The following is a 27596-nucleotide window of genomic DNA, read 5'->3' on the forward strand; positions in this document are numbered from 1 at the left end:
CTAAAATATTAAATTTAGTCTTCAAGCCTCATCAAGAGTGGGTAATGCTGTTTGTGATTTTAAAAAACATAAAAAAAAGTTGTGATTTTAAATGAAAGATCTATGCTTCTATTTCATGCATTACTTTCATGTTACAACTCCAAAAGTAATGTTATTGAGGTTGATTTAAATAGTTCTCATTTGAAACTTTTTTCTGATAACCGAAAAAAATTTGTTCCAAGAATTAAAACAATAATATTTCTTGGTAGAAACAATCTACCATTTCATGGACATTGTGATGATACCAAATATTGTCTTGATATTGGGGAATCTTCTACACAAAAGCTTGGAAGAGGTAACTTCATAGAGCTTTTAAATTTTCATGTTGATGCTGATGATCAAATATCAGTTATTCATCTTTCTTCAAGTCCAAAAAATGCAACCTATATATCAAAATCTATCCAAAACCAACTTTTTGATTCTTGTGGGAAAAAAATAGAGGAAGTTTTAATAAAAAATGTCAGGCATTCAATTTTTTTTTCAATTCTTTGTGATGAAGCAGTTGACTGTTCGAATACTGAACAAATGTCACTTGTTTTAAGATATGTAAATTTAAATAATGAGATTTATTGATTGAAGGTAGATCTGGACTTATCTATCTCTAAATGTACTTAATATACTTCAAGAATTTGAACTTGATATTCAAAATTGTAGAGACTAAGGGTATGATAGTGCAAGTTGTATGGCAGTTGAATATAAAGGAGTTGATTTTTGAATAAAAGCTCTTAATCATAAAGCTATTTTTGTTCATTGTGCAAGCCATAGACTTAGTTTAGTTGTAGCAGCTGTATGCCAAGTTCAAAAAGTGAAAAGTCTTTCAGCCAAGTAAAATAAGTTTCTTATTTTTCTAAATTATCTCCTAAACATAGTAACTGTCTCAAAAAATATTTAAGTCCAAACCAGGAAAAAATAATAGATACTTGTCGAACAAGATGGATTCAAAAGCTGAGGCTTGATATTTTTAAAAATAATTTTATACCTGTTATTTATGCTACAGAGGAAATAGGATTAAATGAATCACAGGAATACAACAGTGAAACTTCTTCCAAATCTCCTTTTTTAAAATTATTAAAAGATTTCTCTTTTATTGTAATTTTGTTATAACAAAATAGTTAATGGATTTTTTTTTATGCAATTACTGTAACTCTTTAAATTAAATCTTTTGACATATCCCAGCAGTGTTTTGAAATAACTAATCTAAAGAATATGTTATTAGAAATTAAAAACAAAATTGATATATATCACACTGAATGGTACACTTTTGCTTTTAGTTAGGCCAAAAGTCTTGAGACCCAAGAAGTGAGACCTAGATTGTGTAATGTCTAGGTTTACCGGGATAATTATCCAACAAATACAGTTTGTGACTATTTCAAAATGGCATTACTTTTCCATTAATCCATCATCTTATTATAGAGCTAGATAACAGTTTTCCAGAAAATGGTTTTTAAAACGGTATGTTTGTTTTTAAAGGTCTAGCAGCAGTTCCTTCAACTGTACTGAAACCATGGAAATCTGATTTTTTTGAATTTCTAAATTTCTATACATGATATGTCTCATTTTACTTCAACACATTCATTTCTTCACACGCTAAGTTAGATTTATGGGAATTATTTTGATAAAATCAGTCAAATATTCCTTCAACTGTTGCTGGTACTTAAGGCCATTGAAATAAGAGGTTTTCTAAATATAAGAACAACTTTTATAATGTTAGGAACAATTCCAATAATAACTTGTGAATGTGAAAGAAGTATTTCAGTTATACGCAGGCTAAAAACATACTCCAGAAGTAACAAGATTGACTCTTGCTTTAACTCTTTAACATTAATGTCCATACATCAAGATATTTTACTAGATGTTGAAAGAGTCATTGACATTTTTTTAAAGTCAGGTGAAAAACGTTTTATTTAGTATTTTAGTAGTATTTTACTTATTTTTAATTATTTAGTAGTATACTAGCTTTTATTTTACTTTTTTCTTATTTCTAATTTAATTTTTACTAATATTGTGTGTGTATGTGTGTGTGCTATATATACATATATATATATATATATATATATATATATATATATATATATATATATATATATATATATATATATAAATAAACACATACATACATATATATATATATATATATATATATATATATATATATATATATATATGTATATATATATATATATATATATATATATATATATATATATATATATATATATATATATATATATATATATATATATATATGTATGTATGTATGTATCTATATATATATATATATATATATATATATATATATATATATATATATATATATATATATATATATATATATATATATATATATATATATATATATATATATATATATATATATAAATAAATATAAATTAGGGTCCATCAGAATGAAAGAATTTTCAAAATAAAAATACGTATCTTGTTAAATTTGGTGCAAATATATAGAAAATAGGTTTTAAAACATACCGGTCATTTTCTGACCATTCTAGAGCCTCCCTCAAAGCTCATTTTTGTGAAAAAAATGACAATTTGTTTGTCAAAAACTGCTGATTTTTGTGACATTGAGGGAGGGTCTAATACAAACCAATTTGCCTGAATTTTTTAAAAAAAAGGGCCTACACTACATATAGATAGCATTTAAAACCATATGTATATTTGTTTTTGTTTTATTACCGAGCATTTATTATTTAAATTATCCATAAATTTGCAAATTTTATGACTTTTGTTGTGATATTAAGAAAGCATTTGGAGTATACAAATACATTTTTTCTAATATAATAAAAATGCTTTTTGGTTAAAAATATTGTACATTGCTTGATACTTTAATTAGTTACGTATTTGAAGGTAAGTTTCCTAGACATTCTTCCATCCCCTCGCATGCCATTTCCCAAACGTAAATAAGTAGCAAACCATTACACTTCATTACACTTTCACTAAAGTTTTATATGAATTTATTTTAAAATAAAAATTAATTAATATAAAGCCACTACATTGATTTAAAATTTGAAATTTACATTTTTGATTTTGAATTTCAAAATTTAAAATAAAAATTTAAGTAACTGAACAAGTATTAATACGAGTTATCTGAAAAACAAGACTTTGCGCAATAATAGTTTGAGATCTTCTAAAAAGATTTTTCATATTATCAATAAAGCTATGCCTGCTATTTCAGGTATGTGTTGCATAGAAATAAAAATAATGTACAACTATCGATTCGGTTTTATGATATTTTGTATTTATCTGAAAAGAAGTCATGGTCACCAAAACGCATTTTCATCTCAATATCGACTAGTTGATGAAACATCCATGGATTAAAGCAGGGTTTTCAGTTTTCATTAACGATGTAAATAATCAAAAAAGTTTAAAAAATCTTGAGCAAAAATATTCTAATTTATTAAAGAATGTCAAAAGAAACTCAAAACAAGTTATTAAAAGTCAAATAAGATTTGAAAATTTTGTAAAACGTTTTTTTTGGATAGGAATTCCAGAACTAAAAGATTTTATTCAAAGTGACAAGCTAAGATCCAATGAATCTAAATTTGAAGATTTAAAATTCTTAGAAGATCAAGAAGGTCTAAGATTACATCATTTGGGTCCTCTAGACACTAAATATACTTAGAAAGTAATTTGATTTTGTTTTGGTTGTGAGAATTTGCATAGTGTAAGTTTTATTTTTTTAAATGTTTAGGCAGTTTTGTGTCAATCTTAATTAAATGATGCTCTTAAGGTAGATGAACTATTGAGTTACTTTACTATATGAAGTGAAGCATTAGTATATAAAATATTGATTTAACTTTTGTTTTTGGACTTACACTATGTTGATTCTCACCCACACACTTAGTTTTTAAATAATATAGTCTTTATAGTTTGATAAATTTATTAAATATGCTCTAACATTGTGTTTTTGTCACTATAACAACTTATAACTAATAAATTTATTTTATATCAGGTAAAATCATTAAATATAAAGAAGTGCAAAAATGCAATGAAAAATATATCACCGAGTAAAATCTTAAAATTTTACAAAGAAGACGTTAGCAGCAATGATGAACTAAATTCAGATAAATTTTCTGATTCTGCCAGGCGAATGGATAAAAAAAAAATAAACCAAGCAGTACAAAAATTTGGGCCAACATTCGTAAAGATATTTATTCAGCAAATGTTGCTTTAATGGCAACTGTTAATAACATCTCTATGGTTCTGCAGAGAATTACAGCGGCGGTTGTTCAAGATTCAGGAGTAGACATGAATGCCATCAAATCAAATCAGAGCTTTTAATAAGTCATTTTCAGAAACATGTCATTCATGAAGAAAAAGTAGGGCCAGAAAATCTTTTTTTTAAAAGATTAAGAAATAGGTTTGACAATCCAGAGTTTCATTATAATCATGAAAACATATTAAGGTTTGATTGGTTATTAAAGGCTGGTACTGTAGTCGAAAAAGCAACAACAGATGCACTCGAATATTGCAAAAAATACATTAAAAAGAAAAATATTGCTAGGGAAGACAGAAAAGAACTAGCAGAGCTTATAATTATTTATTTATTGAAATCAGGAATTGTTAAAATAAAAAAACCAGGTGCAGTTCATCATGCAAGATTTCTTAGCTCAGCTCTTTATTAAACAAAGTTACATCTGCTATCTAAACAACTTGATTTTTTTATAAAATAGGAAGATGTAAAAGCTTAAGTAGAACAAATTGTGGAGTTTATTTGTTGTTTTTATGCTCCATGGTACTTGCAAAGACAAAATCCTATTAAAGCCCCATACCTTGATATTACAGCTCTACATCAAATGACTCTGTATAAAGATGTTTGCCAAGTAAAAGAAGCTGTAGAGTCATTGATTCAATATTAAAACACTCTTGGTACTTAGACTCAACTTTGATACCTCTTTTGCTTCTAGATTATAAAGTTACTGATAAAGATAAAACACTAATTGCCAAATCAATTTAATCTTACAAAATACCATCTTTAAAGCCATCTGATTACAAAATTGAAAAAAAGCCAAAAGGGAATATAAAAGAAATAACCAACCTTGATAGGACAACGGCTAGTAATCTATCAAATTTGGTGGTGTTAGTTATCGAGTTTTCCTAATTTATTTTTGCAGAAAATGGGTTTACAAAAGAAAGAATACGCGATTGGTTGTCACTTCCACCATCTTTCTGGCACACTCAATCATATTACAACCAGTTTTAAGCCTATGCAAAAACTTTGATTATAGTAAATGATTATGCAGAAAGAAATGTAAGCATGATGCCAGAGTTTATCCATAGATACATTAGTGAAAAATAAAAATAAATGAGACTGGTAACCATAGACAAAGTTTGTTATGCCATGAAAAAACCTGAAAAAAGCTCTAGCAAGGTGAAAAAAAGGAATATGGAAATAGGTTTAAATAACATTAATAATTTCAAGAAATTCAAAAGTGATTTTAAAACTTTTTTTTTTTTCCTTTTGTAGGCTTTTTTGTAAGGTAAATAGAAAATCTAGTTTTTATCATAATTGGCGTGAGTAACTTAAAAATTGATTTTTGGCATAAAAACTCGAATCAATTTTTAATTAGTAAAAAAATGAGGAGGGACCCGGGGTAGATAAGGGTGAGGCGAGTGGTAAGGCAAATACATTACTAATTGAAGTAACAAGCAATTTACAATATTATCAACCAAAAAATATTTTTATTACACATGGTTGTCAACAACAGGAAGAGGGGGGGAGGGGACATGCCCCTCCTTTTTATATATATATGTGAAATTGAAAAATGGACCCCCGTTTCACTTTGAAGGCCGGTTCAATAGTCCTGTTAGATTAGAAAAAATGTATTTTTATATTCCAAATGCTTTCTTAGTATCACAACAAACTCACCAATTTTGTGAATTTATGGATAATATGAATAAAAAATGCTTGGTAATAAAACCAAAACAAAAATGATTTTAAATGCAAAATATATGCATTCTAGGCCCTTTTTATTTAATTCAGCCAACTTAGTTTATATTAGACCCTACCTCAACGTCACTGAAATCAGCAAATTTTTACAAAAAAATTGACATTTTTTCACAAAAATGAGCCTTGAATGGTCAGAAAATACCTGGTATGCTTTAAAACCTACTTTCTATATATTTGCACCAAAATTAATGAGATATGTACACTGAATCACCCTAATATATATATATATCTATATCTATATCTATCTATCTATCTATATATATATATATATATATATATATATATATATATATATATATATATATATGTATATATATATATATATATATATATATATAGAGAGAGAGAGAGAGAGAGAGAGAGAGAGAGAGAGAGAGAGAGAGAGAGAGAGAGAGAGAGAGAGAGAGATAGAGAGAGATAGAGAGAGAGAGAGACTCTATTACCCTATATTTATTTTATACTAATTGAACTTCAATAAAAAAATATAACAAAAATTATTTAAAAAAAACAGCAGTTTGAAATTAAAAAAAAAAAATTCCTATGAAGAAAAGGAAAGAGTCTAGAAATGGAGGGTCAACCTTAGACAAGATTACAAATACTTTACATAAACTGCTATCAAGAAATGGATAGAATCCAGAAATAGAGGGCTAACCTTTATTATTATAATATTATTAATTAACCTAATATTACTTTACGTTAATAAATAACCTAGTATTACTTTTTATTACATGCCTATCAAGAAAAGGAAAGAACATAGAAATAGAGGGCTAACCTTAGGCAAAATGACAGTATGCAGATGAAGTGCACAGTCCTATGGCTTACATTCTCGTTGGTGAAATTTGTTAAGTAAATTAGGCTTAAAATTATATGTTTTTTTCAATGGCAGAGATTCTGGTTGGCTTATTATGAGAAATATAAGCATCATAATTATCTGTTTGATTTGCATTTCACTTATGATCCAGCCAGCGAGTACTGTACAATTTTGCTGGTGTAGGAATGAATTTTTCCTAAGTTTCAATTCTAGTAAACGCTTCGGTGATTGTTTATAAAGACATGTAATAATGTAACTTTAGTAAGAAGTATTCCTATTTTGTAAATGCAGTATAGTATTCAAAACCATCTTTTAATGCAAGCTCGCGACGATGGTTGAAACAATGTACTACTTGAAGACATAGAGATTTTTTTTTTAGTAAAGCTCCTAAACCTGAGTGAACACCAAGGTTTACGCTTGCTCTGTTTACGTTTAACCCTAATAGCTTTTAAGTCAGTTATTTTTATGCAAGTTATTCTAACTCTGGCAAATGCTTGTTCAAGACAGATTTGTAAATCACAGGCATTACCACTGTCAGGGCTTTCAATCAATAAAATTTTAACGCATGGACTGCCCTCAAACAAATACAATACATACACTAATTCTTGCTCCAGTGTGGCAATATCACAACTGCCATCACTTAAAACTGAATAATACCTATACTTCATAAAATCATCTATGAAACAATCTTTAGCAATTTGACTAATGTAATTGGTAAAAATACCAGCGGCTCGATTAGCTGAATAACTATTGCCAAGACTAACTCCATTTTTTTAAATTAGCCCTAGCAAATCAGGGAAATTGGAAAATGGGTGTTCTGTTTTGGCCAAGTAGTAAACTGCATTGAATTTTTTCTTAAGTGAGTCACAATCTTTTTCACTCATTCATCACAGCCCTTTTCCAATATCCGTGTTTTTGTTAATATATTCTTTATAACCTTCAGCACCCAATTTACTCCGATAATCAATGAGATATGATTCCTTATGTTATTTACTATTAAAATGGCTTCTTACACTGTCTTTCTTAGTTGACGGAGTTGGGCAAATCCACTTTTAATACAAGATTCACATTGCTTGCAAAGCAAGCAGTTAACCTTCCCCTTGATATCAAACTCAAACTTTAAATCAAATTATTTATCCCATTTCGAAACAGTACTGATTTTACAATGGTTATCTTTAGTTTTAGATAAGAATAGTGATGCCATATTTTTTAATATTTAGTTCACTTTATCTACTATGCTTTCAATTTAATATATTGGAATTTCTTCCAAGTTTTAAGCCTTTTTCAATTCGCTCAAATTGATTATAAATTGGAACGCCATTTTGCAAATTAAAGCCATTAAAGTTACAATGCTATAGTTTAGCAATAAAACGCAGTAGTGGTGTAGTGGTAGAGCACTCAATTCATAAGTGAGAGGTTCTGGGTTCAATCCCCACCACGTCCCTGGTAGTACTGCGCTCAACTTGTTTCTCTGCGCAGTGGTCTTGTTTGTCAAGGTTCGTGTTTTGGAGTTATAGAGTTGAGAGAGGGTTAAAAAAACACAATTAAGTAGCCTCCTTGTCTGTAGAGGCCTTCTTTGCCTTAGGAAGTTGAATTAAAATTTAAAAAAAAAAAATAGTTTCTTTCATTCTTAAACCCTTTACCACCATCATAAAAATTTTGCAGACTAATTATTACAAATCTCCGCATACAATAAAAAAAAGTTTTACGCTGGAATATTTTTAAAGTGTTATGTAATATATGTTATAAACAATATTCAGGCTTGGACAGGAATGGTGTGCGATTGCATGCTATAACTGACCAAGCTTATTTTTTTCTCTTTACAATTTGATCATGGCTGTTTTAATGTTTTAACAATTTAAATGCAATAAAAAAATCGTTATGTTATGAACAACTTTTAATTGTTGATCTTTTTTAAAGTTTTTATTTTACGCAAAGGCGAATAAAATAAAAAAATTAATTTTAATGATCGTTTAAAATAAACACATTTTTTTAATGTAAACAAAGTGTTATATTTTAAATATTTTTAGTAGAGATGTATTTTTTATGATAAAATTAAACATTTGAAACTTTTTTATGTCTTGCAAAAAATCTTTTAAAAGATTATTTTTTAAAGTTACTTTAAATTGTGAATAAGTTAAATTAAAATCTTCATGTTGCAATGAAATGATTTAATTGCTTTATTTATTTGTTTCTATTTTTATAAACAATTGTTTTAAGAATTTTTTTTTAAATTTGACTTACTAATAAAATGATTAAAAATTGACATTGCTATTATGAAAGAAAATTTTTTTTTTGCAACTTTTGAAAAAAATGTTTATAAAATTTAAAAATATTACACTTTTTTCTTTTCAATAATTTAATCTCACTTTTTAATAATTTAAAGAAAAATTGTTCATTTATTAAACAATCATTAGAAGTAATTTGTAAAAGCGTTTTGCATAACTTTAATAAAATCTTTCAAAAGATAAATTTTAAAGTAATTTATTTCATATGCAATTAAATACGTAAGGAGAAGTAATTTTTGCTTTGAGTTTTATTTTAAAGCTCATGTAATTTCTTATTATAATTTTTTTAAATTTAGAGTCTCCTTTCATATATAATCAACCCACTGCCCTCCCATCTCATATACACCATCTGCAGACCTTCTCTTCCCCTCCGAGCGTATATACTTAATGGATGATCCCTAACAATCTAACTTTTTTCACTCTTATTTCTAAAAATTCATGTTTCTTGTTTCCATTTTTCAAAAAACGAGTGTTCATTTTAAAATCAACCAATGAAAGTTATAATAAAGTTGCCGTACCAGTAGTAAAAATGTTTTATGTATAATTGTAAACACTTTAAAAGTTGGTAGTGTAATGAAGTTGGTGATTTGATGTACCTTTAATGTAGTTGATACTAAATGTACCTTATTTAACATATTTATATTTCCTGAAGTTTTTTCATATAACACTGAGTGCTTAAATCCTGTAATAGTAATTTATTTCCCCATATTTGTATTTACCTAGCTAGGTAAATACAAATACATTATAGAGGTTGATACAGCTGTTAACCTAGCTAGATTAACAGCTGTTTTATACTAGAAATATATTAAACATGTAAGTTACAAGAGTCTCAGTAAAATTATTTACATTTAATTTTTAAGATCTATAAAAACAGAGTTCACGGTTTTTCAAGAAACTAAAAATTTAAAGACCAGAAATTTTTCAGGAATTTTCAATTCAAGATCACTTAATTTGCCCCTTGTGAAACAGTTATTTATTTTGTAATGAGCAGGTTTACAGTAAGCAAAATTGAACACACTGAACTAAATGATTATTTAATATTATCAAAATTTTCATTCATATCACTATTAACTTAAAAACATTAACTTAAAAAATACCACATACCAAAACTAATAATAAAAATCCAAATATCTAGAAAAAAAAAAATTATTAAAGAAAACAAAACAAATGAATTTGAACTCAAATAAACTTTAAGAAAATAATTTACTAATGAAACTTATTCAAAATTTTTATCAAAATTAAAAACAAAATAATATACTGTGGAAGCCCACTCGAAAGAGAAGTTTTCTGTAAGAAAACCACCAAAAGTTGGTCCAATTACTGAACTAAAGAAAGCAAATATACCATAATTGAAAACAATAAATTTTGTGCAAAAGTTATTAAAAAATTGCCGAAAGGATATTCACAATGATATTAAACAAAAAATACTGAGCAGAAATTCAATCACATTAAAAAAAAAATCATTTTTATATAATGTTTGAAATGCAAAAAAATAAATATTCTCAATATATATATATATATATATATATATATATATATATATATATATATATATATATATATATATATTTTTATATATATAAATATATATATTAAAAAAAAAAAAATTTCAAAAGAATACACAAGAAGCCAAATTCGGAGCAAATATAAAAAATTAAACAATTACAAAAAAAATTCTAAAATATTGACAATTACCTGGTGCTCAAGCAGCAAAATGCCCCCAAAAATGCCCCAAATTGTTCCCAAATTATTTGGCTTTAAGTGCATGGTGTATTTTATTATTTTGTAAATTTTTTTTTCAAATGTGATCATAATAATCCAATTTTTTTTTAAGATTGTTGTGTATCCTGGTTTTTACATAATTGTTGTTTAAATTAAAAAAAAGGTTTTGCAAAAAAACACGTAAAAAAAAAATTTTAACGCGCATTTAACAAAATAATGCATATATGTTCTGCATTTATATGAATCATATATAGTCATAATGTTCGTAACTAATTTGTAATTTAAATATAAATAAAATTGTTTGTTCAACTTATTCAGCTTTTAAATCAAGCTATTATCTGATTGAAGAGGAAATCCAGTTTTAAGCCAAAAACCCTTTATTTGGCTAAGAATACATTTAAAATGCTGTTCAACACATCTTTCATATTTCCTTTTTTGCTGAACAAGCAAGTATTAACAACTTTTTTTTGATGTTTTAGGAAGCATAGATTTATTAAAAGCTATGTGCTGTAAAATATCCCTCCAGTTGGCAGTTAATCAACTAAAAAAAAAAAAAAAGTTCAGTAAGCTCCTTCACAACGCGAAATCTTATTGAAATAATATTTAAAACTAAAAAGAAGCTCATAACAAATTTGTTACCTGGTATTACTGGTTTGACTTTCTCAATAATAAAATGTGTTTTTTCCATTTTTTATTTCACTTTTCTTTACCACATTTTAATAGTTTCTGGCTACTATTTGCACTTACAACTATCACTTTTTGTGACTCTTGCTTATTTTCTATCGAACTTTCCAGTTTTTTTGTTTTAATGACTTTTTAAAAGATTAAATAAAAACTTGTTCCTTATTTTAAAAAATTAAAACAAAGAAAAATGCAGCTAAGCAAGCAAAGCAAACAAAAGTAAATTTAAAATAAACTTAATTGTCTTCACGCTTTTTATGTTTTTCTGTTTTTAAATACACGTTAAAAGTTTTTTTTTACATAATTTTTGCGAAATCTTTTCTTATTTTAAACAACAATTATAAAAAAACCAGGATATACAACAATCTAAAAAAAAATTGGACCATTATGCATGTATTAAAAAAAAAAATTACAAAATATTGAGATTTACCTTGCGCTCAAAGCCAAATAACTTGGGAACAATTTGGGACATTTTTAGGGGTATTTTTCTGCTTCAGCACAAGGTAAATAACTATTTTTGTAACCATTTCTTTTTTATATTTGCTTTTATATATATATATATACATATATATATATATATAGCTTCTGCACTAATTTGCTCCTGCCAAAGTCAATAAATATATATATATATATATATATATATATATATATATATATATATATATATATATATATATATATATATATATATATATATATATATATATATATATATATATATAGACTTTGGCAGGAGCAAATTAGTGCAGAAGCTACGAATAATCTGCCTAAAAAGGACTTGCCCGCCCAGTTGGAATTGGGCAATTATTTTAGAGAAATTTAAATTATTATGTTAATTTTGATAATTAAATAATACTATGATAATTTTTGATATTTTTACTGAACTATTATTATGTTCCTTCTTCATTCCATTGATAGTATTTGTTTTTTTGGCAATAAAAAGGCAGAAAAACAAGCTAGCATTTAACAAAAAAATCTTTATTTCATATTGCTGTTTTTTTAAATTAATTTTATATCATAATTTTTATATTTATTTAATAATTTGGTTATTAATTAAATAAGTGTGTAATAATAAAATATTATAAAATAATCAATCATTGTAATAAAACAATGCAAAAATACTGTTATATTGTTTTATAAAAACGATTGATTGTACTTTTACGTATTAATATAAAAGTTCATACATTTTTTCTTATACTTTGTGAAAAAATTGTGTTATTTTTATTTGTGTTATTTTTTTCTATACTTAGTGAAATAAATTGGGTTAATTAAATATGCAAATTTTGACAAACAATTATAACAAGTGGGAGAGCAAAAAAAATGTTTACAAGACTTTGGTAATAAAACTTTTAATAAATGAGTTGGATACTTGTAAAGTTAAGATAATAGTTTTTCAAACTTTTTTTTTCACTTAGAGCTTTTGTATGTTTCACTTGTGCTTTATTTTGTTCTATGTTCTAGTTTTGATTTGTTTCTTTACTTTTGAAGCAAACTTGTTAAACTCGAACATGTTAATTTTTTCTACAACGCATGTATATACTTCAACTCCTTCTGAACATACTACTCATTTAAATTATAACATAATAAAGAATAGTTATGGTGTTTGTAAACAACTGTTTGATTTCAGTTTTTCATTTTACACATCATAATGTTATTTAATAATCAAGTAAATTTTTTTTTAGGACATGCTAAATTAAATTTTTTTATTTTTTTAATATAAAAATAAAACAGTATAAAACTTGAAGTTTGCTATCCATGTTGAAATTACATTATGTGAGAGGTTTTTAATGAATAACTAAATAAAAACAAATCTAACATTTTTTTACCAAATAGTTTATATTATATTTTTACCAAATAGTTTATATTATATTAGAAATATGCTTTTTGATGATACGTTTAAGGAGAAACTGACAGTAGAAGCTCAAGTTAGATATGTGCTTTTTTTTAAACACTTATCTAACATTTTGTCTTTTTTATTTTTACAAAAAAGATTAAACAGAGCTATTAGCAAAGAAATTTTCCTTTAATTCATCTCTGGATTTTAATTACAACACTTTCCCTGCTATTCCTGAGAATCAGGTAAATTTACTGTTAGAAATCCGAATCACTTCTGCTTCTATTGTTAAAGTTATTTCTCACTTAAACTCCTCTGCAACTTGTTGTCTTGACAACATTCCTGTCTGACAAAGTTTTCGCATCATTACTCGTTAAACTATTTAATAAGTTTATTGTAGTCCAATTATTAAAAACTCTGGAAATCACTCTGATCAATCTAATTATAGCCCAACAAGCCGTCTTACTATTATTAGTCTTTGACTCTTTTGAAAGTGAATATTTAATTAACAAACTATTAATAAATCTCTGACAACCAATTTCAATCCTCTCATTCGACTGCAAACTTATTTTATAAAAGAAAGGTTCTACTGTACATTGAAAGCAAAAAAGCTAAAGTAAGGCTAGTTTTTGCTATTGACATGATGTTTTTAACAAATGACTTTTGATTAATAACAATAACTTTTGATAAAGACTGGCATACTGGTTTTCTCCATTAACTTGCTTCATGTGGTGTTCCTTGAAAGTTATTTAAAATTATTGAATCATTCTTTTCTTATCACAGTTGCCCTTAATAAACAAAACTTTCTATTATTTCCAATAACTTTTGGAATACCAGAAGAATGCAATCTTAGATCTCTATTGTTTCTAACCTATATTAATTATCTTACCTTTAAGTGGCTCTATTTGCTGGTGACACAACTATACATTCCATTCATTACAAAGGTCACAACTTTTTGATCACTTAGAATAAGCAGTCAATCTTGAATCTGATTTCTTTGCTATGACACATAAAAAAATATATTCTGAGAACTTTATGGATTAATAACTTCTCAGACCTACTTATGCAACTTTTAAACATTAGTGACCATTCATTTTAAATATAAATGACCAACTCATTTAGCAACTGTTACATAAAAATAGTGAAGACACAAACAACACAACCGAAACTATCAAATAAAACTTCAATTTTGCTTTAAACTCAGTCAATAAAATCTGGACCAGACAAATTTAAATTAAGCTTATGATTTAAACATTTCATGTAAAATTAAATCAATAACCTCTGCTTTGTCAAAGTAATTGTGTAATATTTCTTTCTTTTGGAGTTCCCTATGTTAAAAATGGTTGTTACTTGAAATTTTTTATCTATTATTTTAAAATCTATTTATGCAAGTTAAAAAATATTTAGCCTTTTTTGTGACCAATATACACTGAAGGAAATTTTATTATACTATATGATACAAAACATCTCATGTAAAATTCAAGAATATGAGATTTTATCATATTGTTATTATAAACAATTTTATTAGTATTGCTAAAAAAATGCTTTTAGCAACAACAAACAACAACAACAGCAACAACAAAAACAAACTAACAAAAACAAACATTAAAAGGGAATGAAATTGAAAACTAAAATACATGTTACCCAATGCTAAAACAGCTGTTGAATATTCCTGATATAACTGTTTTTGTCCCCATTGTTTCTGATAGTCCAGCTTTACTTAAATTAATGTATTTCTGAATTAACACATTTTATAAAGATATTTTTGAATTTATTTACAGTTTTTACAAGTTATTAATCACAATAATATGAAATATAACAAAAATTTTAAATTTTTTGATTAAATTAGTTTTTTATTTAATCTCAAAACATAAGAAGCAAAGGGTTTACCTTCCAGCTTGATGCATGTCAGATAAAACTGGTACAAGAAACCCAGATATACCCAAACCCAGTCCTCCAAGTGCAATCAATACAACGTACAACTTTCTAAAAGAGCCAGTAAATCAAAAGCAAAATTAAGAGATACAAATTACAAATAAATTAATAACCTTGTTGTGGTCATTTATTGCGAGTTTCACATTGGAATAAATGACCACAATAAAGGTTAGGGACCAAGAAGCAAGTATGCTACACAAACAAATAAATTAATAACAGTTACCTTGGAATAAATGACCACAATAAAGGTGAGGGACCAAGAAGCACATATGCTATACCAACAAAAAAAGCACCACTGACTATTACGTGCCGAGCTTTGAACTGTAAAAAAACAAAAACAATGTGTTTATCCAATTTATTTACATGTCAATGTAAACCAGTTTATGCAATAAAAGATAAATAATAAATTATAAATAATAAAAGATACCCTTTTATCAGTTAAATATCCGACTAATGGAGCAGACAAAGCATAAAATCCAGCTGGCAACAAAAAAATCAACCCAATTTGTTGAGGTGAAATGTTTTTCTAAAAAATGTACTAATTCATTCTTAATTTCAAAAAATCTAATTGTTTTCTTTATCTTAAAAAAGCAATTCTAAATTTCAAAAAATTTTAAATATCAAGATTATTATATATATAATTATTAATATAAGATTATTATATATATAAAAAAAATTATCTTATTTTAAAAAAGGTAACATAAATCAAAAAAATGAGGCTAGCATTCATACTTTAACTTATCAACATTTAAATTTATGATATATATCAGTATTTATATCTTATCAGAATTTAAGTTTATGAACTATACTTATAAAAACTTACATTTAAGGATGTGATGTGTAATGTAATTGTTGGATCAAGGAAACCAAGTACCATGGAGCCAAATATACAAGTAATAGCTAAAACACCCCCACACACAAATTATAAACAAACCAAAATAATTTCTAAAACATTTATTGCAAACATAGATACAGTATTATTAAAAAAAACTTGCTGTATCATTGTTCCCAACATCAACCATAAAAATAAAAGTGATCCACAGTTAATTTTATAAACTTTTTATTCGCTTTAAAATTGTATATAGAAAAATATAAAATTATAAAAACAAGAAAGAAAAAAAATTGGAGTTAACTAGAATAAAAACAAAAAACTTGCTTGAGTAACTTAAAGAGTTGCTTGAGTAACTTAAAGTAAAGTTTATATTGTAGTCTAATTTGTCTTCAACACTAAGTAAAATACTTTTAAAAAAAACTTCTTGAAATTTTAAATGAACTTTGTATTTTGTATAAGTCCTCATTTTTCAAATAAATTATTTTTCAAAAAACATAATAAAGTTTTTAAGCATCAACTACCAAACTCAAGCAAGTTTTAAAATAACAGTGTAAGTTTTAAAAAAATAAATCTGTATATATAGCCAATGTGTACACACATTATTGCCTGTATAAAACATTAAACAAATGATGCTAATTTGTCATGATTTTTTTTCACGTCTTTCAAAATGACTAGTAACTTAATTGGGAAACCTTTTAATGACTATACAATTATGAGCAACTTAACATGCCTAATATAAAATTTTCTTACAATAAATAGAATAACTTATATAATATATGCTATATAACTAAATATATGTTATAATATAGTGGTTGAAAAAATACAAACTTTTTAAAAATCTAATTAACAAACCAATGCAACAACAAGTAAAATTAAATCCAGTTAGGTGTAGACAGTTGGAAGAATATTCTTGAAACTGTTTTGTTTGCAATTGTCTTGAACAACTAACCAACACTTTAACATTGGTCAACAACAAAAAAAGAAGCAATTAAAGATGTAATTATTCCATTAAATAATCTTTTAAGTTATTAGATGGGGAAAAGCAAGCTATGATACTAAAATGGTTCAGAACTTCTTAGCTAGTATCACATTTGATGTAAAATCAAGTTTGTTAAAAATATTAAACCACAGTCCTATAAACTAGGAACAACTATTGTTAAATATTCTGATGCATCATTTAAATCAGCTAAAAAATTCAAGAATGTTTTTATAATCTTTTAGAAGATTAATGTTTTCATAATACTAGACATGACAGAGGTTGAAAGATATCTAAATGATATCTTATTAATTAAGGATAAAGCATAGTAAACCAAATAGCAACATTAACTTTAAAACATTGCTATTTAAATAGAATAAATTAAGTAGCAATGTGGTCAAACTCATAATCTTATAAAAAAATCTCATTACAAACCACAATATAAACCATATATTTAATGTAACACATCAAAATCATAAAACAAAAATATAATTCATCATAAACATAAACTATAGGGTGTTAATGACAGCGTATTATATTATACATTAGCATATACATTATATATGTTATTACACAGAGCCATGTCCCTGGCCAACAAAATAAGTGATAGCAATTACTAAAAACAATTGAGTTCTAGGTTTCTATAAATAGAATTCATTAATAAAAAAAAGTAAAAAAATTAAGTGCTATTTCGAAAACAGTGCTTTTGAATCAACTCCATTATACTCATCAATATTTGATCATAGTATTGATGGATATAACTTAAATTGGAAGGTTACACAATATAGTTGCCATGGTAATGATGTAACCATCTATATTACTGAAGATATTAACTCACATAAAGTAAATCAACTTTATGTGAGTTTATATCTTCGTATCTAAGTAAACCAACATTACAAATTATCATGAACATGTTTGGGGTTCAGTAACAATTAATAATCAAAACATGGTTAATTGTTAATAATGAATATGTGTTAATATTCAACACATTGTTAACATTAATTATACACACACTATATAATATATATATATATATATATATATATATATATATATATATATATATATATATATATATATATCCATATATATATATATATATATATATATATATATATATTATATATATCCAGCCCTAGGAATTAGGAAAAAAAAGGTCGGCAATAATTTTCCTTAATATGTGTGAGGTTAGCAGAAAAAAATGTAAAACAAATGTTTGACCATAAAACATAGAAACGAGGTCAACAATTTTTTGCAGACCTTGATCCCTTCTAGGTTGGCATTGCCGAATGCTGACCTTAATTCCGAGGGTTGTATATATATATATATATATATATATATATATATATATATATATATATATATATATATATATATATATATATATATATATATATATATACAGACATATATATATATATACATGTACATATATATTATACAAAGGATCAAATACCCCGCCAAATACCCCGAAATCATTGTCAACATCGCATGCTGAAAATTTGTCATAATAATAAAGAAATGTTCATTTGAGGAAATATTTATCTAAATAAACATAAAAATCTTTTATTCATTACTGCACATCAATTTGATAAATGTTTCAATATGCTATTTTGAACTTTAAAACTATCATTTTTCTTACACTGCTATTGTTTTAAATCATTTTACTGAAAATCATTTAAAATATTGTTTGAATTAATATTGTTTTTTTGATCAAACTGTTTGATGCTGTTTAATTTATGTGTAATCAATAGTTTTTAGGCATCAGTTGCAGACGCTTTTTTATATTTTTTATATTACTTCAACTATCCTCCATTTCCCTCCAAATATTTGATTGTGTATTATTTAGTGTTTAATGTATGTAAATAACAATGCATTATAAATATTTTGCCACTTTTTGCCCTAAATAAAGTTATAACAAAAAATTGGTCTTTAACGATCAGTTGATAAAAAATAATGCAAATTAAAAAAATATGTTTAGTACACAAATGTTACCTTCAAAATGGTTCTGTTTTAGGCCCACTGCTTTTCACCCTCTACACTAATGACTTTACTCAAATTAATGATCTCTCCAAGATAATTGTAGATCAAACTAAGTTTGTTTCAGAAAAAATATTCCAGAGTCAACCCATTGACATGCGCGATTTACTACATAGTATATACAAGGGGTCAATTATTGGGCTTTTTAAATTGGACATTTCTAAATGTTGTGTCGCATATTAAAATCATAACAACCCTAGTTGTTATATATAAACTACTCATTGTTTTGATTGATTCAATGATACATATTCACTCTAATTTATCAACTCTTAAATACTTGACAAGTTTCCCAAACTTATTTCAACATTTATATTTTAAATGCAAATGATTTATATTACAACAAAAAACTCTGAAAAAATATTAAAAATAAAAAAATTTACAGAGAAATATTAACCAACAAACTTTTACACAATAATTCAATAATAAAATTTTTAGACAACATGAGATTCACATAGCTTACAGTGGATCTTGTAAATTCAAAGCAGCTTTTAAATTGTTTTAAATTTTTTATTTAAATTTGTTAAAGTTACGAAGCTCCACAAAGTTTAATAAATTGAGCTATATTGATTTTTCCCAAATTTGAATGAACCAACAGTATACCAGAACATCAGAGTTTATGTCGCACCAACAGTGTTGGAAGACAAAAGTGAAAACAAAGTTGCTGATATGGTCAGTTTGCAAAACAAAAATAGAGGAACAGTATGGTAGACAGAAAGGGAAACATTGTGAGAGAGTTAATAAAACTAAAAATAAATCAGGCTACTGTATATTAGACTATTAGTCTTCAATGTGTTGAACAAGCTGATAAGATGCCATATAGCATAATGCTGGTTTTTAAAAAACTGCTGTCTTATATTTTATTCATATGTTTTATATACTATTTATTATACTATTATTATACTATTATACTATTATGCTATGTTTTATTATACTATTTATTATTACTATGTTTACTATACTATTATATTATTATGTTCTTGCAATTACACATACATTTTCTTCTTAATAAGTTTATATAAATAAGTTTATTATTCTTTTCAAGAATAAAATATAGAATGTAGATACTGTACATAATTATATCTAATTTTTTTGAAGTATGACATGAGATGAACAAATAGGTTATGTGACATACAGTTTCTGATGAGTGCCTTAATATATTAAAACATGTTTCATAGGTTATAATATAAATTAGGATGAGGGCAGGATTGAAAAGTTGTGTTTTTCAAAAGGAATGACCTTTGTAAACTAAATTGGAAATTTAAAAAAAAAAAAAAATGTTAAGAAGAGGGAAAAAATACCAAACAAACTACCTATAAAGACCTATTTAATTTTGAGAAAAGACTTTGTTAGTAGAATTCTAAATTTTTTAGTTATACGCATTAAAAAGTTGTGTCACGGATGGAACAATAGGTTCCTTTTGTGACACAAGTTTCAATGGCTATAATAAAAAAGTTATAGCCATTGAAACTTGTTATAGACATTGAAACATGCAATATCTTTACCTGAAACTAAATAGGTCTTTATAGGTTGCATGTTAGGTATTATTGCCCCCTTCTAAACGTTTTTATTTTTTTTTAATTTTTCTAATTTAGTTTATAAAGGTTCCTTTTGAAAAAAAAAAGACTTTTCAATCCTGCCCATAATAAAACAAAAAAAAGTTGATATTAACACTAGCAATATCAAAACATTTAATTGCATAGAAATACAAGTTTTTTTTTAAATTTCTTTTTAAAATATAATACAGACATTTAATCAACATTTAAATTTAAGTAGAAACAAAAACAAATTTTTGAGCTTAAATAAATTGTTTATTGCTTACAAATAAAATCAAAATTAAAAAAAAGAAACTAGAAACACAATTCATATAATTCTTGATTTAAATTTTTCTACTGTGCAGAACTGCTTTTTTTACAAGCAATCAAACTGTGTAAAAACGAGATCATATTTAAGAAATAAGGTAATAATTAAATTATACATTATATTTCTTTTATTCTTTTTTTTTTTCAGTAACCATAATTTCAAATTATAAATAAGATACTTTATTAAAATAAGAACTTTGAGTTGGATATTAGCAAATTAAAAATTTACCCATTACAAATATTCCAGGAACAGATATGGTTCGAAGCAAAGATCCTGTTTCTATCTTTTTTTCTTTCTCTTTATCATATGATTCATCATGATAAGCTAAAATAATCGTATTGAAATTTAATAATGAAATTTATTTGACAACTTATTATTCAGTTTTACAAGCTGAATAATTATAATAAATACATAAACAAATATTACTCTTGTTTTGGTTTAAAAAAGACATTAGAAATACCTCTTTCAGGAGGTAACACCCAGAGTACTGCACCAACTACAGCTAGTACCATAGATCCAGTAACAAGAAAAGGTAATTTGAAAGCTCCGTACTTCCAAGAAAACAAATATAGGATAATAAAAATAATATTTATCGGAATGTTAGCCATAACAACTAACTTTAAATTTATTTACCTGATATAGAAAACCTCCAATAGCTGGTCCTGCCATAAATCCAAGACCAGAAAAGAGCTCTAAAGCTCCCTAAAGTAGACATGTCTTATTTATTACCATAAGGTTATTTATTAACAGTCCTTTTTATTACTATTAAAATGTTAGAATGCAATTAAATCATTTAGCTAAATACTAACAAACACAGTAGACATGTCATCTGGGAAAGTATGACTAAGAATAGCAATAGCTGCTGTAGAAGAAGCTGCATTTCCAACAGCAGTAAACGATCGAACAAGAAAACAAAATGATACAAAAGTCAAGTGATCATCAATATCGCCTAAAAAACTAAAAAGATACATTATTAGTTTTATAAATTTTATAACTAATATTATAATTTGTTATTTATATTTTATAAATACCAAAAGTTTATGAACACTCTGTTTAAGAAAATTGTTAACCTAACAACTCATAAAAAAGTATTAGTTAAAAGTTTTGTTAAAACCCAAACTTAACTTTAAAAAAAACAAACATAATTTTAAAATTACATGATTTTGCGAAATTATGAATTTAATAACTTATAATTTAATAATTTTTTATTTTTACTTTATTCTTATTATTTAATTAAATTTAATAATTATTAATTTTAAAAATGTGTACTTTTGCTTTTAATTAATATAATACCTGTTGAAAAAGACAATTTATCAGTTAAAAAGAGTTATGAATTAAAAAGCATTTAAAAAAAATTAAAATAAATTAAAAAGCTAATTAACACCTTTAATTTTTTTTAATCTTAATTTTATTTTTATAAAGTCTTAATTTTGTCTAATTTTTATTATACAGCCTGATATAACGCAAAAAAAAAAGTAATTATACCCAAATAAAATTTCTGTGGTTCCTTCGACAAAGCATCCAGCAATTAATAAAAACTTTACACCAATTAAAGGCATCTAAAGTGTTTAAAAAAACCTGATAACAACAATATGCTTTGAATTGAAAACCCCTGTTATATGGGGACAAGATTAAAACAATAACCAGCCAGCAGAAAACAAATCAAAAAAAATCTCTTCTTTATAACTTTCATTAACTATTGAAAGTTGTTAACATTAATTGTAAAGAATATTAATATGAATTCAGCTGAAAAACATAAATAAGAAAAAAAAAATTAACACAATAGCAAAAGAATAATATAATAAGAATAGTTATAAATAAATAATATGAATTCTATTTAAAAACATAAACAAGTAGAACAAAATTAATATATATAAAAAAAAAAAAGTAAAGCAATTAAGTCATTGAAGCATTATAAATTTATGGGCAGCATAACATTGGCTGGGTGGATGAGCAAAATATTTTGAAAAAGCATAACATGGGCTATAGATGTAGATGAGCATAATATTTTGAAAAAGCATAACATGGGCTATAGAGGTGGATGACCAAAATATTAAAAAAAAGCATAGCATGGGCTATAGAGATGGATGAGCAAAATATTTTGAAAAAGCATAAAATGGGCTATAGAGATAGATGAGCAAAATATTTTGAAAAAGCATAACATGGGCTATAGAGATAGATGAGCAAAATATTTTGAAAAAGCATAACATGGGCTGGGTGGATGAGCAAAATAATTTGAAAAAGATTTTGATACAAATGATTTAATTTTTCATAAAATTATGCTAACCTCCTTTTAACAATTCAAGAATTTTTCAAAATAAAATGTATACTTTATTATATTTATGTATTTATTTAATAACATTGCAAATATTTTTTTAGGATTTTTTTAGCCTTGTAGGATACACTTTTCAAGGTAAAGGCAAGGAGAAGCCACTCCAACTTTAAACACCTCCAGCCTTGAGGCTCTTGGTTGAGTAAAGGCTAGAGATGGTATCTCAATAAAAATACTCATCTTATGAAGATGTGAATTGCATTAGGCTACTGTCTAGTAGAAGGCCTCCTAGGCAAAGAATAAAGGTGTAAACAGATTATATCTGTTGATCAGCATCGCACCCCTCCTTTATCTATTGGGCTGGCATAGATATATTTATAATACATTGTTTCCAGTTTAGTATTTTGAATGCAGGATCTTCTTGATTCAATGCATGGATTTTGCTTGCGCCTCTGTTTTTATGACTAGGCAACTCATTCTATTATCTCCTAATGAGGGTACAGCTCTCAAGTTCAGTGGTAGTCAGGTTTTCCAAACTCTGAGGTAGCTCTCAGAAAGGCTGATTCTATCAACAGCTGTAAAATATCAGAGTACTAACAATGGGATGTTGCGCAAAGATGGTGTCCCTGTTCGTACTTTTGGTGTGCATTGTCGAGACCACATTTAAAGCATTTTGTTACTGCTTAAAGTTTATTAGTAGTAAGGAGCAAAGACTTGAACTATTAAATAGTGTACTTAGTACTATCTGTGCTTTGAATCAAGTTTTTTAACAAATTTAAAAATGACTAAAGTACCAAAAACTATACAACACAAAAAACCATCACCATCACCAAGTTCTCTAAGTTATTTTTCTTCTGTTGAGTCTTATCTCTTACAAAGTTCACCAGACCTTCTTGGTCTTTGTGAGACTAATTTGAGTTCAGCTGTCTTTAATTCAAGACTCCAATAGTCACATGCTAGGCCTAGCCATCTACATTCATAAGAATTCATCCATTTATCAAAAAACTAGGTTTGAATCCACAGATTATTCTTTTATGTGCTTTTGTTTGGCACCACTTCACTCTATCACCTTCCTCTTTGCTCTATATTGCTCTCCTTCATCTTAAGACTGCACTCTTTTCGATGTTATTTCTCAAATTGACCAAGCAAATTCTCTCTATTACACTGAATAGCTAGGCTCTAGTCTCAGTAACTCTGCAGGCATTAAGGCCCACAACTTTTGTCTTTCTCAATCTCTAACACAAATAGACAACTTTCCAACTCGCTTTCTAGTCAATACAAATCATTTACCTTCTCTACTTGACTTATGTCTTGTTGCTGATCCTACCCAGTGCTCAGTTTCTCCACAATTATCCTTAGGTGTTTCTCTGATCACAGTTTGATCTCTCTAAAACTATTATCTCATTCTTCTTCATCATCAGACTCCCACTATCGTTGTGCCTCTTACAACTACCTTAAAGCTGACTGGGACTGTTTCTGTAATTTTGTTCATGATGGCTCTTGGGTAACTTTTTGGATTCAGGCTGTCATGGAATCTTTTATTCCCTCTCAATAATTTCAAGTAAAGCTTCACTCTTCTACATGGTATTCCTCTTATTGTGCTGCTACAATTTCCAATTGTAACCATTACTTTCATATCTATCAGCAAAATATTTCTCTATAAAACAGACATCTATTTACTACCGCTAGAAACCTTTGTAAATAGGTTTTGTCTAACGTCAAAGTTCGCTATTCTCAGATGACAAAATCTCCTTTTTCATCTCAAAAATTAGACTATCGTGACTTCTGGAGAATCTTTAACAGTATCTATTACAAGGGCAAATCTGTTATGCGACCTCTCTTGTATGGCTCAGATTTTGTCAACTCACTTAAAGACAAAGCTGAATTGTTTGCTAAGAACTTCTCATCAAAACAATCTCTTGATTTCACTAGTCACGTTTTACATGATATAGCAGACAAACAGGTTAATCCAATGCATGACTTCGTATCACTCCAGCTTCTGTATCTAAAATGACTTCCTGCTTGGACTCTACTAAAGCTTGTGGTCCGGACAACATACCTGTTTTAGTCATGCAGAAGTGTTTTCCGTAGCTGTTGTCTATACTTTCAAAACTATTTAACAAGTGCTTATCAAAGTCTTGTTTTCTAGCCTGCTGGAAAGCTGCATCTGTTATCCTTATTTCAAAAATTTTAGAAAGTGATCTCACTTGTATAACTACCACCCCATTAGTCTTCTTACTATCATAAACAAGATTTTGAGTCTTTAATTAACAAACACTTATTCTCTCATCTTGAATATAATAACTTATTTTCTGATCGTCAATATGGATTTCAGTCTTCTTGTTCTACTGTTAATTTGTTTAGGGTAATAACTGATTGGTTTTATTGCGCATTAGATGTGGAGAGGCCAAGGCTATTGCTCTCAACATTTCTAAATCTTTTGATAAAGTTTGGCATGCTGGTCTTTTTATAAACACTCTTCTTACAATGTGTCAGGTAATATCATTAAGATTATTGAATCCTTCCTTACCAATTGTAGTATAAAAGTTGTCCTTGATGGACAACACTTTTATTCATATCCTGCAACTTCAGAGGTTCCTCAAGGTTCTATCCTTGGCCCTATACTTTTTAAATTTGCATTAATGATCTCCCAGAAATTCTCACATCTAAGGTGGCATTGTCTGCTGATGATACTACCATTTATTCTTGTCTTGATAAGAAGCCAACACTCTCTGAATGCTTGGAGGGGGCATTTGAGCTTGAAAAAGGTCTTACTTCTGCTACAGTATGGTACAAAAAAAAAAAAATTTTCTGCTAAACGTTATTGCAATCATCTAAATCTTCCTATATTTATAAATAAATTCCTATGTTTATAACTACAAAATATTTATGAAAGTCAATGTACTCAATGAGTCATCAACCCTTCATCCTCTAGGATTAACTCTTACTTTCAACCTTTCTCGGAAACCATATATCAAATCAACTACAAAATTAGCATCTGCTAAGATTGCATCTCTTTTTCATGCTTGCCCCTATCTTACTCAGGATTCTTTACTTTATCTCTATAAATCTCAAATCCGTCCTTGTATGGAATACTGTGGCCATTTCTGGGGCGGATGTTCCAATGATGTCTTGTCTCTTTTAGACAAATTGCCAAAATGTATTGTTAACATAGTAGGACTTGCTTTTGCAGCCAATCTATAACCATTATCACATTATTGTAATGTTGCCTCTCTTTCTCTTTTCTATAAATACTATAATAGGCATTGATCTAAAGAGCTAGCGCCTCTTGTGTCATCTACTGAACTTCATTTCATGTTACTTGTCATTCAATCAAGTCTCAATTTTTGAAAAAATAATTCATGATGTGATGATGATCATGGTGATTATGATGATGATGATCGCAAGGCGGATGATGATCATGGTGATGATCATGATAATGATGATCGAGAATGATGATGATCATGATGATCATGATGATGATCGTAAGGATGATTTTAATGATGATTAGGATGATGATGATGATTGCGGAGATGATGATGATGATGATGATGATGATCATGATGATGATGATGATGTAATAGCCATGATCAAAATCCTCACGATCATCATCATTATAACCACCATGATCATCATCATCATCACCATGATCATCAAATTCCTCGCAATCATCATCATCATAATCACCATGATCATCATCACATCATGAACTTTTTTTTCAAAAATTGTTATATAATTTATTAACATAAAGCCTCTTATTTTAAAAAATTTTATAAAAAATGTAACATGTAAATGTAAGCAAAGGTGAGCAAGCGCAAAAAGGTTTGAGTGCAAAAGCGCTTGAAAGCCAAATAGTTTTGAAAAAAAAGCTTTGAAAGCCAAATAGTGCAGTAGTGGTGTAGTGGTAAAGCGCTCGCTTCATAAGCGAGAGGTTCCGAGTTCAATCCCCACCATGTCCCTGGTAGTACCGCGCTCAACTTGTTTCTCTGCACAGCGGCCTTGTTCATCAAGGTTCGTGTTTCGGAGTTATAGAGTTGAGAGAGGGTTATAACCACTATTAAGTAGCCTCCTCATCTGTAGTGGCCTTCTCGGCCTTGAGGAGGTGAATAACATAAAAAAAAAAAAAAAAAAATGGAGAAGACTGATATATGTATATTATACTTATTCATTAACATTTACTTTTAAAAGTAATTTTAAATTTAAAAACCAAACAGGAAAAAATAAACTTACATATTTTCCAATAAATGGAGAAAGTATAAAAACAACAAGAGGATATACTGTAAAAACAAGTCCAGATGTGGTTACAGAAACATTTTTCTTGACACCCTAAAAACAAAAATA

At 27.0% G+C, this 27596-nt stretch overlaps 1 protein-coding gene across 4 annotated transcripts in view; it reads right to left on the bottom strand.

Moving 5' to 3' along the window:
- LOC100210193 (MFS-type transporter SLC18B1) overlaps positions 1-27596 on the bottom strand; it is a 57232-nt gene that overhangs the window by 13049 nt on the left and 16587 nt on the right. The window contains exons 2-15 of one of the 4 annotated variants that reach the window (XM_065796198.1): positions 27486-27581; positions 22469-22542; positions 21793-21940; positions 21617-21685; positions 21444-21534; positions 21212-21307; positions 16099-16175; positions 15703-15801; positions 15499-15596; positions 15231-15326; positions 14985-15059; positions 14620-14668; positions 10362-10428; positions 10208-10234 (exon numbers count right to left, since the gene is read on the bottom strand). In XM_065796198.1, the coding sequence (XP_065652270.1) occupies positions 10208-10234; positions 10362-10428; positions 14620-14668; positions 14985-15059; positions 15231-15326; positions 15499-15596; positions 15703-15801; positions 16099-16175; positions 21212-21307; positions 21444-21534; positions 21617-21685; positions 21793-21940; positions 22469-22542; positions 27486-27581 (1162 nt within the window). Of the gene's footprint in view, positions 1-10207; positions 10235-10361; positions 10429-14619; positions 14669-14984; positions 15060-15230; positions 15327-15498; positions 15597-15702; positions 15802-16098; positions 16176-21211; positions 21308-21443; positions 21535-21616; positions 21686-21792; positions 21941-22468; positions 22543-27485; positions 27582-27596 lie in introns of those variants that run through there. The other 3 variants (XR_010638225.1, XM_065796197.1, XM_065796199.1) reach the window with 3 other exon arrangements.

The sequence above is a fragment of the Hydra vulgaris genome, chromosome 04 (assembly GCF_038396675.1).
Source record: "Hydra vulgaris chromosome 04, alternate assembly HydraT2T_AEP".
Taxonomy (NCBI): domain Eukaryota; kingdom Metazoa; phylum Cnidaria; class Hydrozoa; order Anthoathecata; family Hydridae; genus Hydra; species Hydra vulgaris.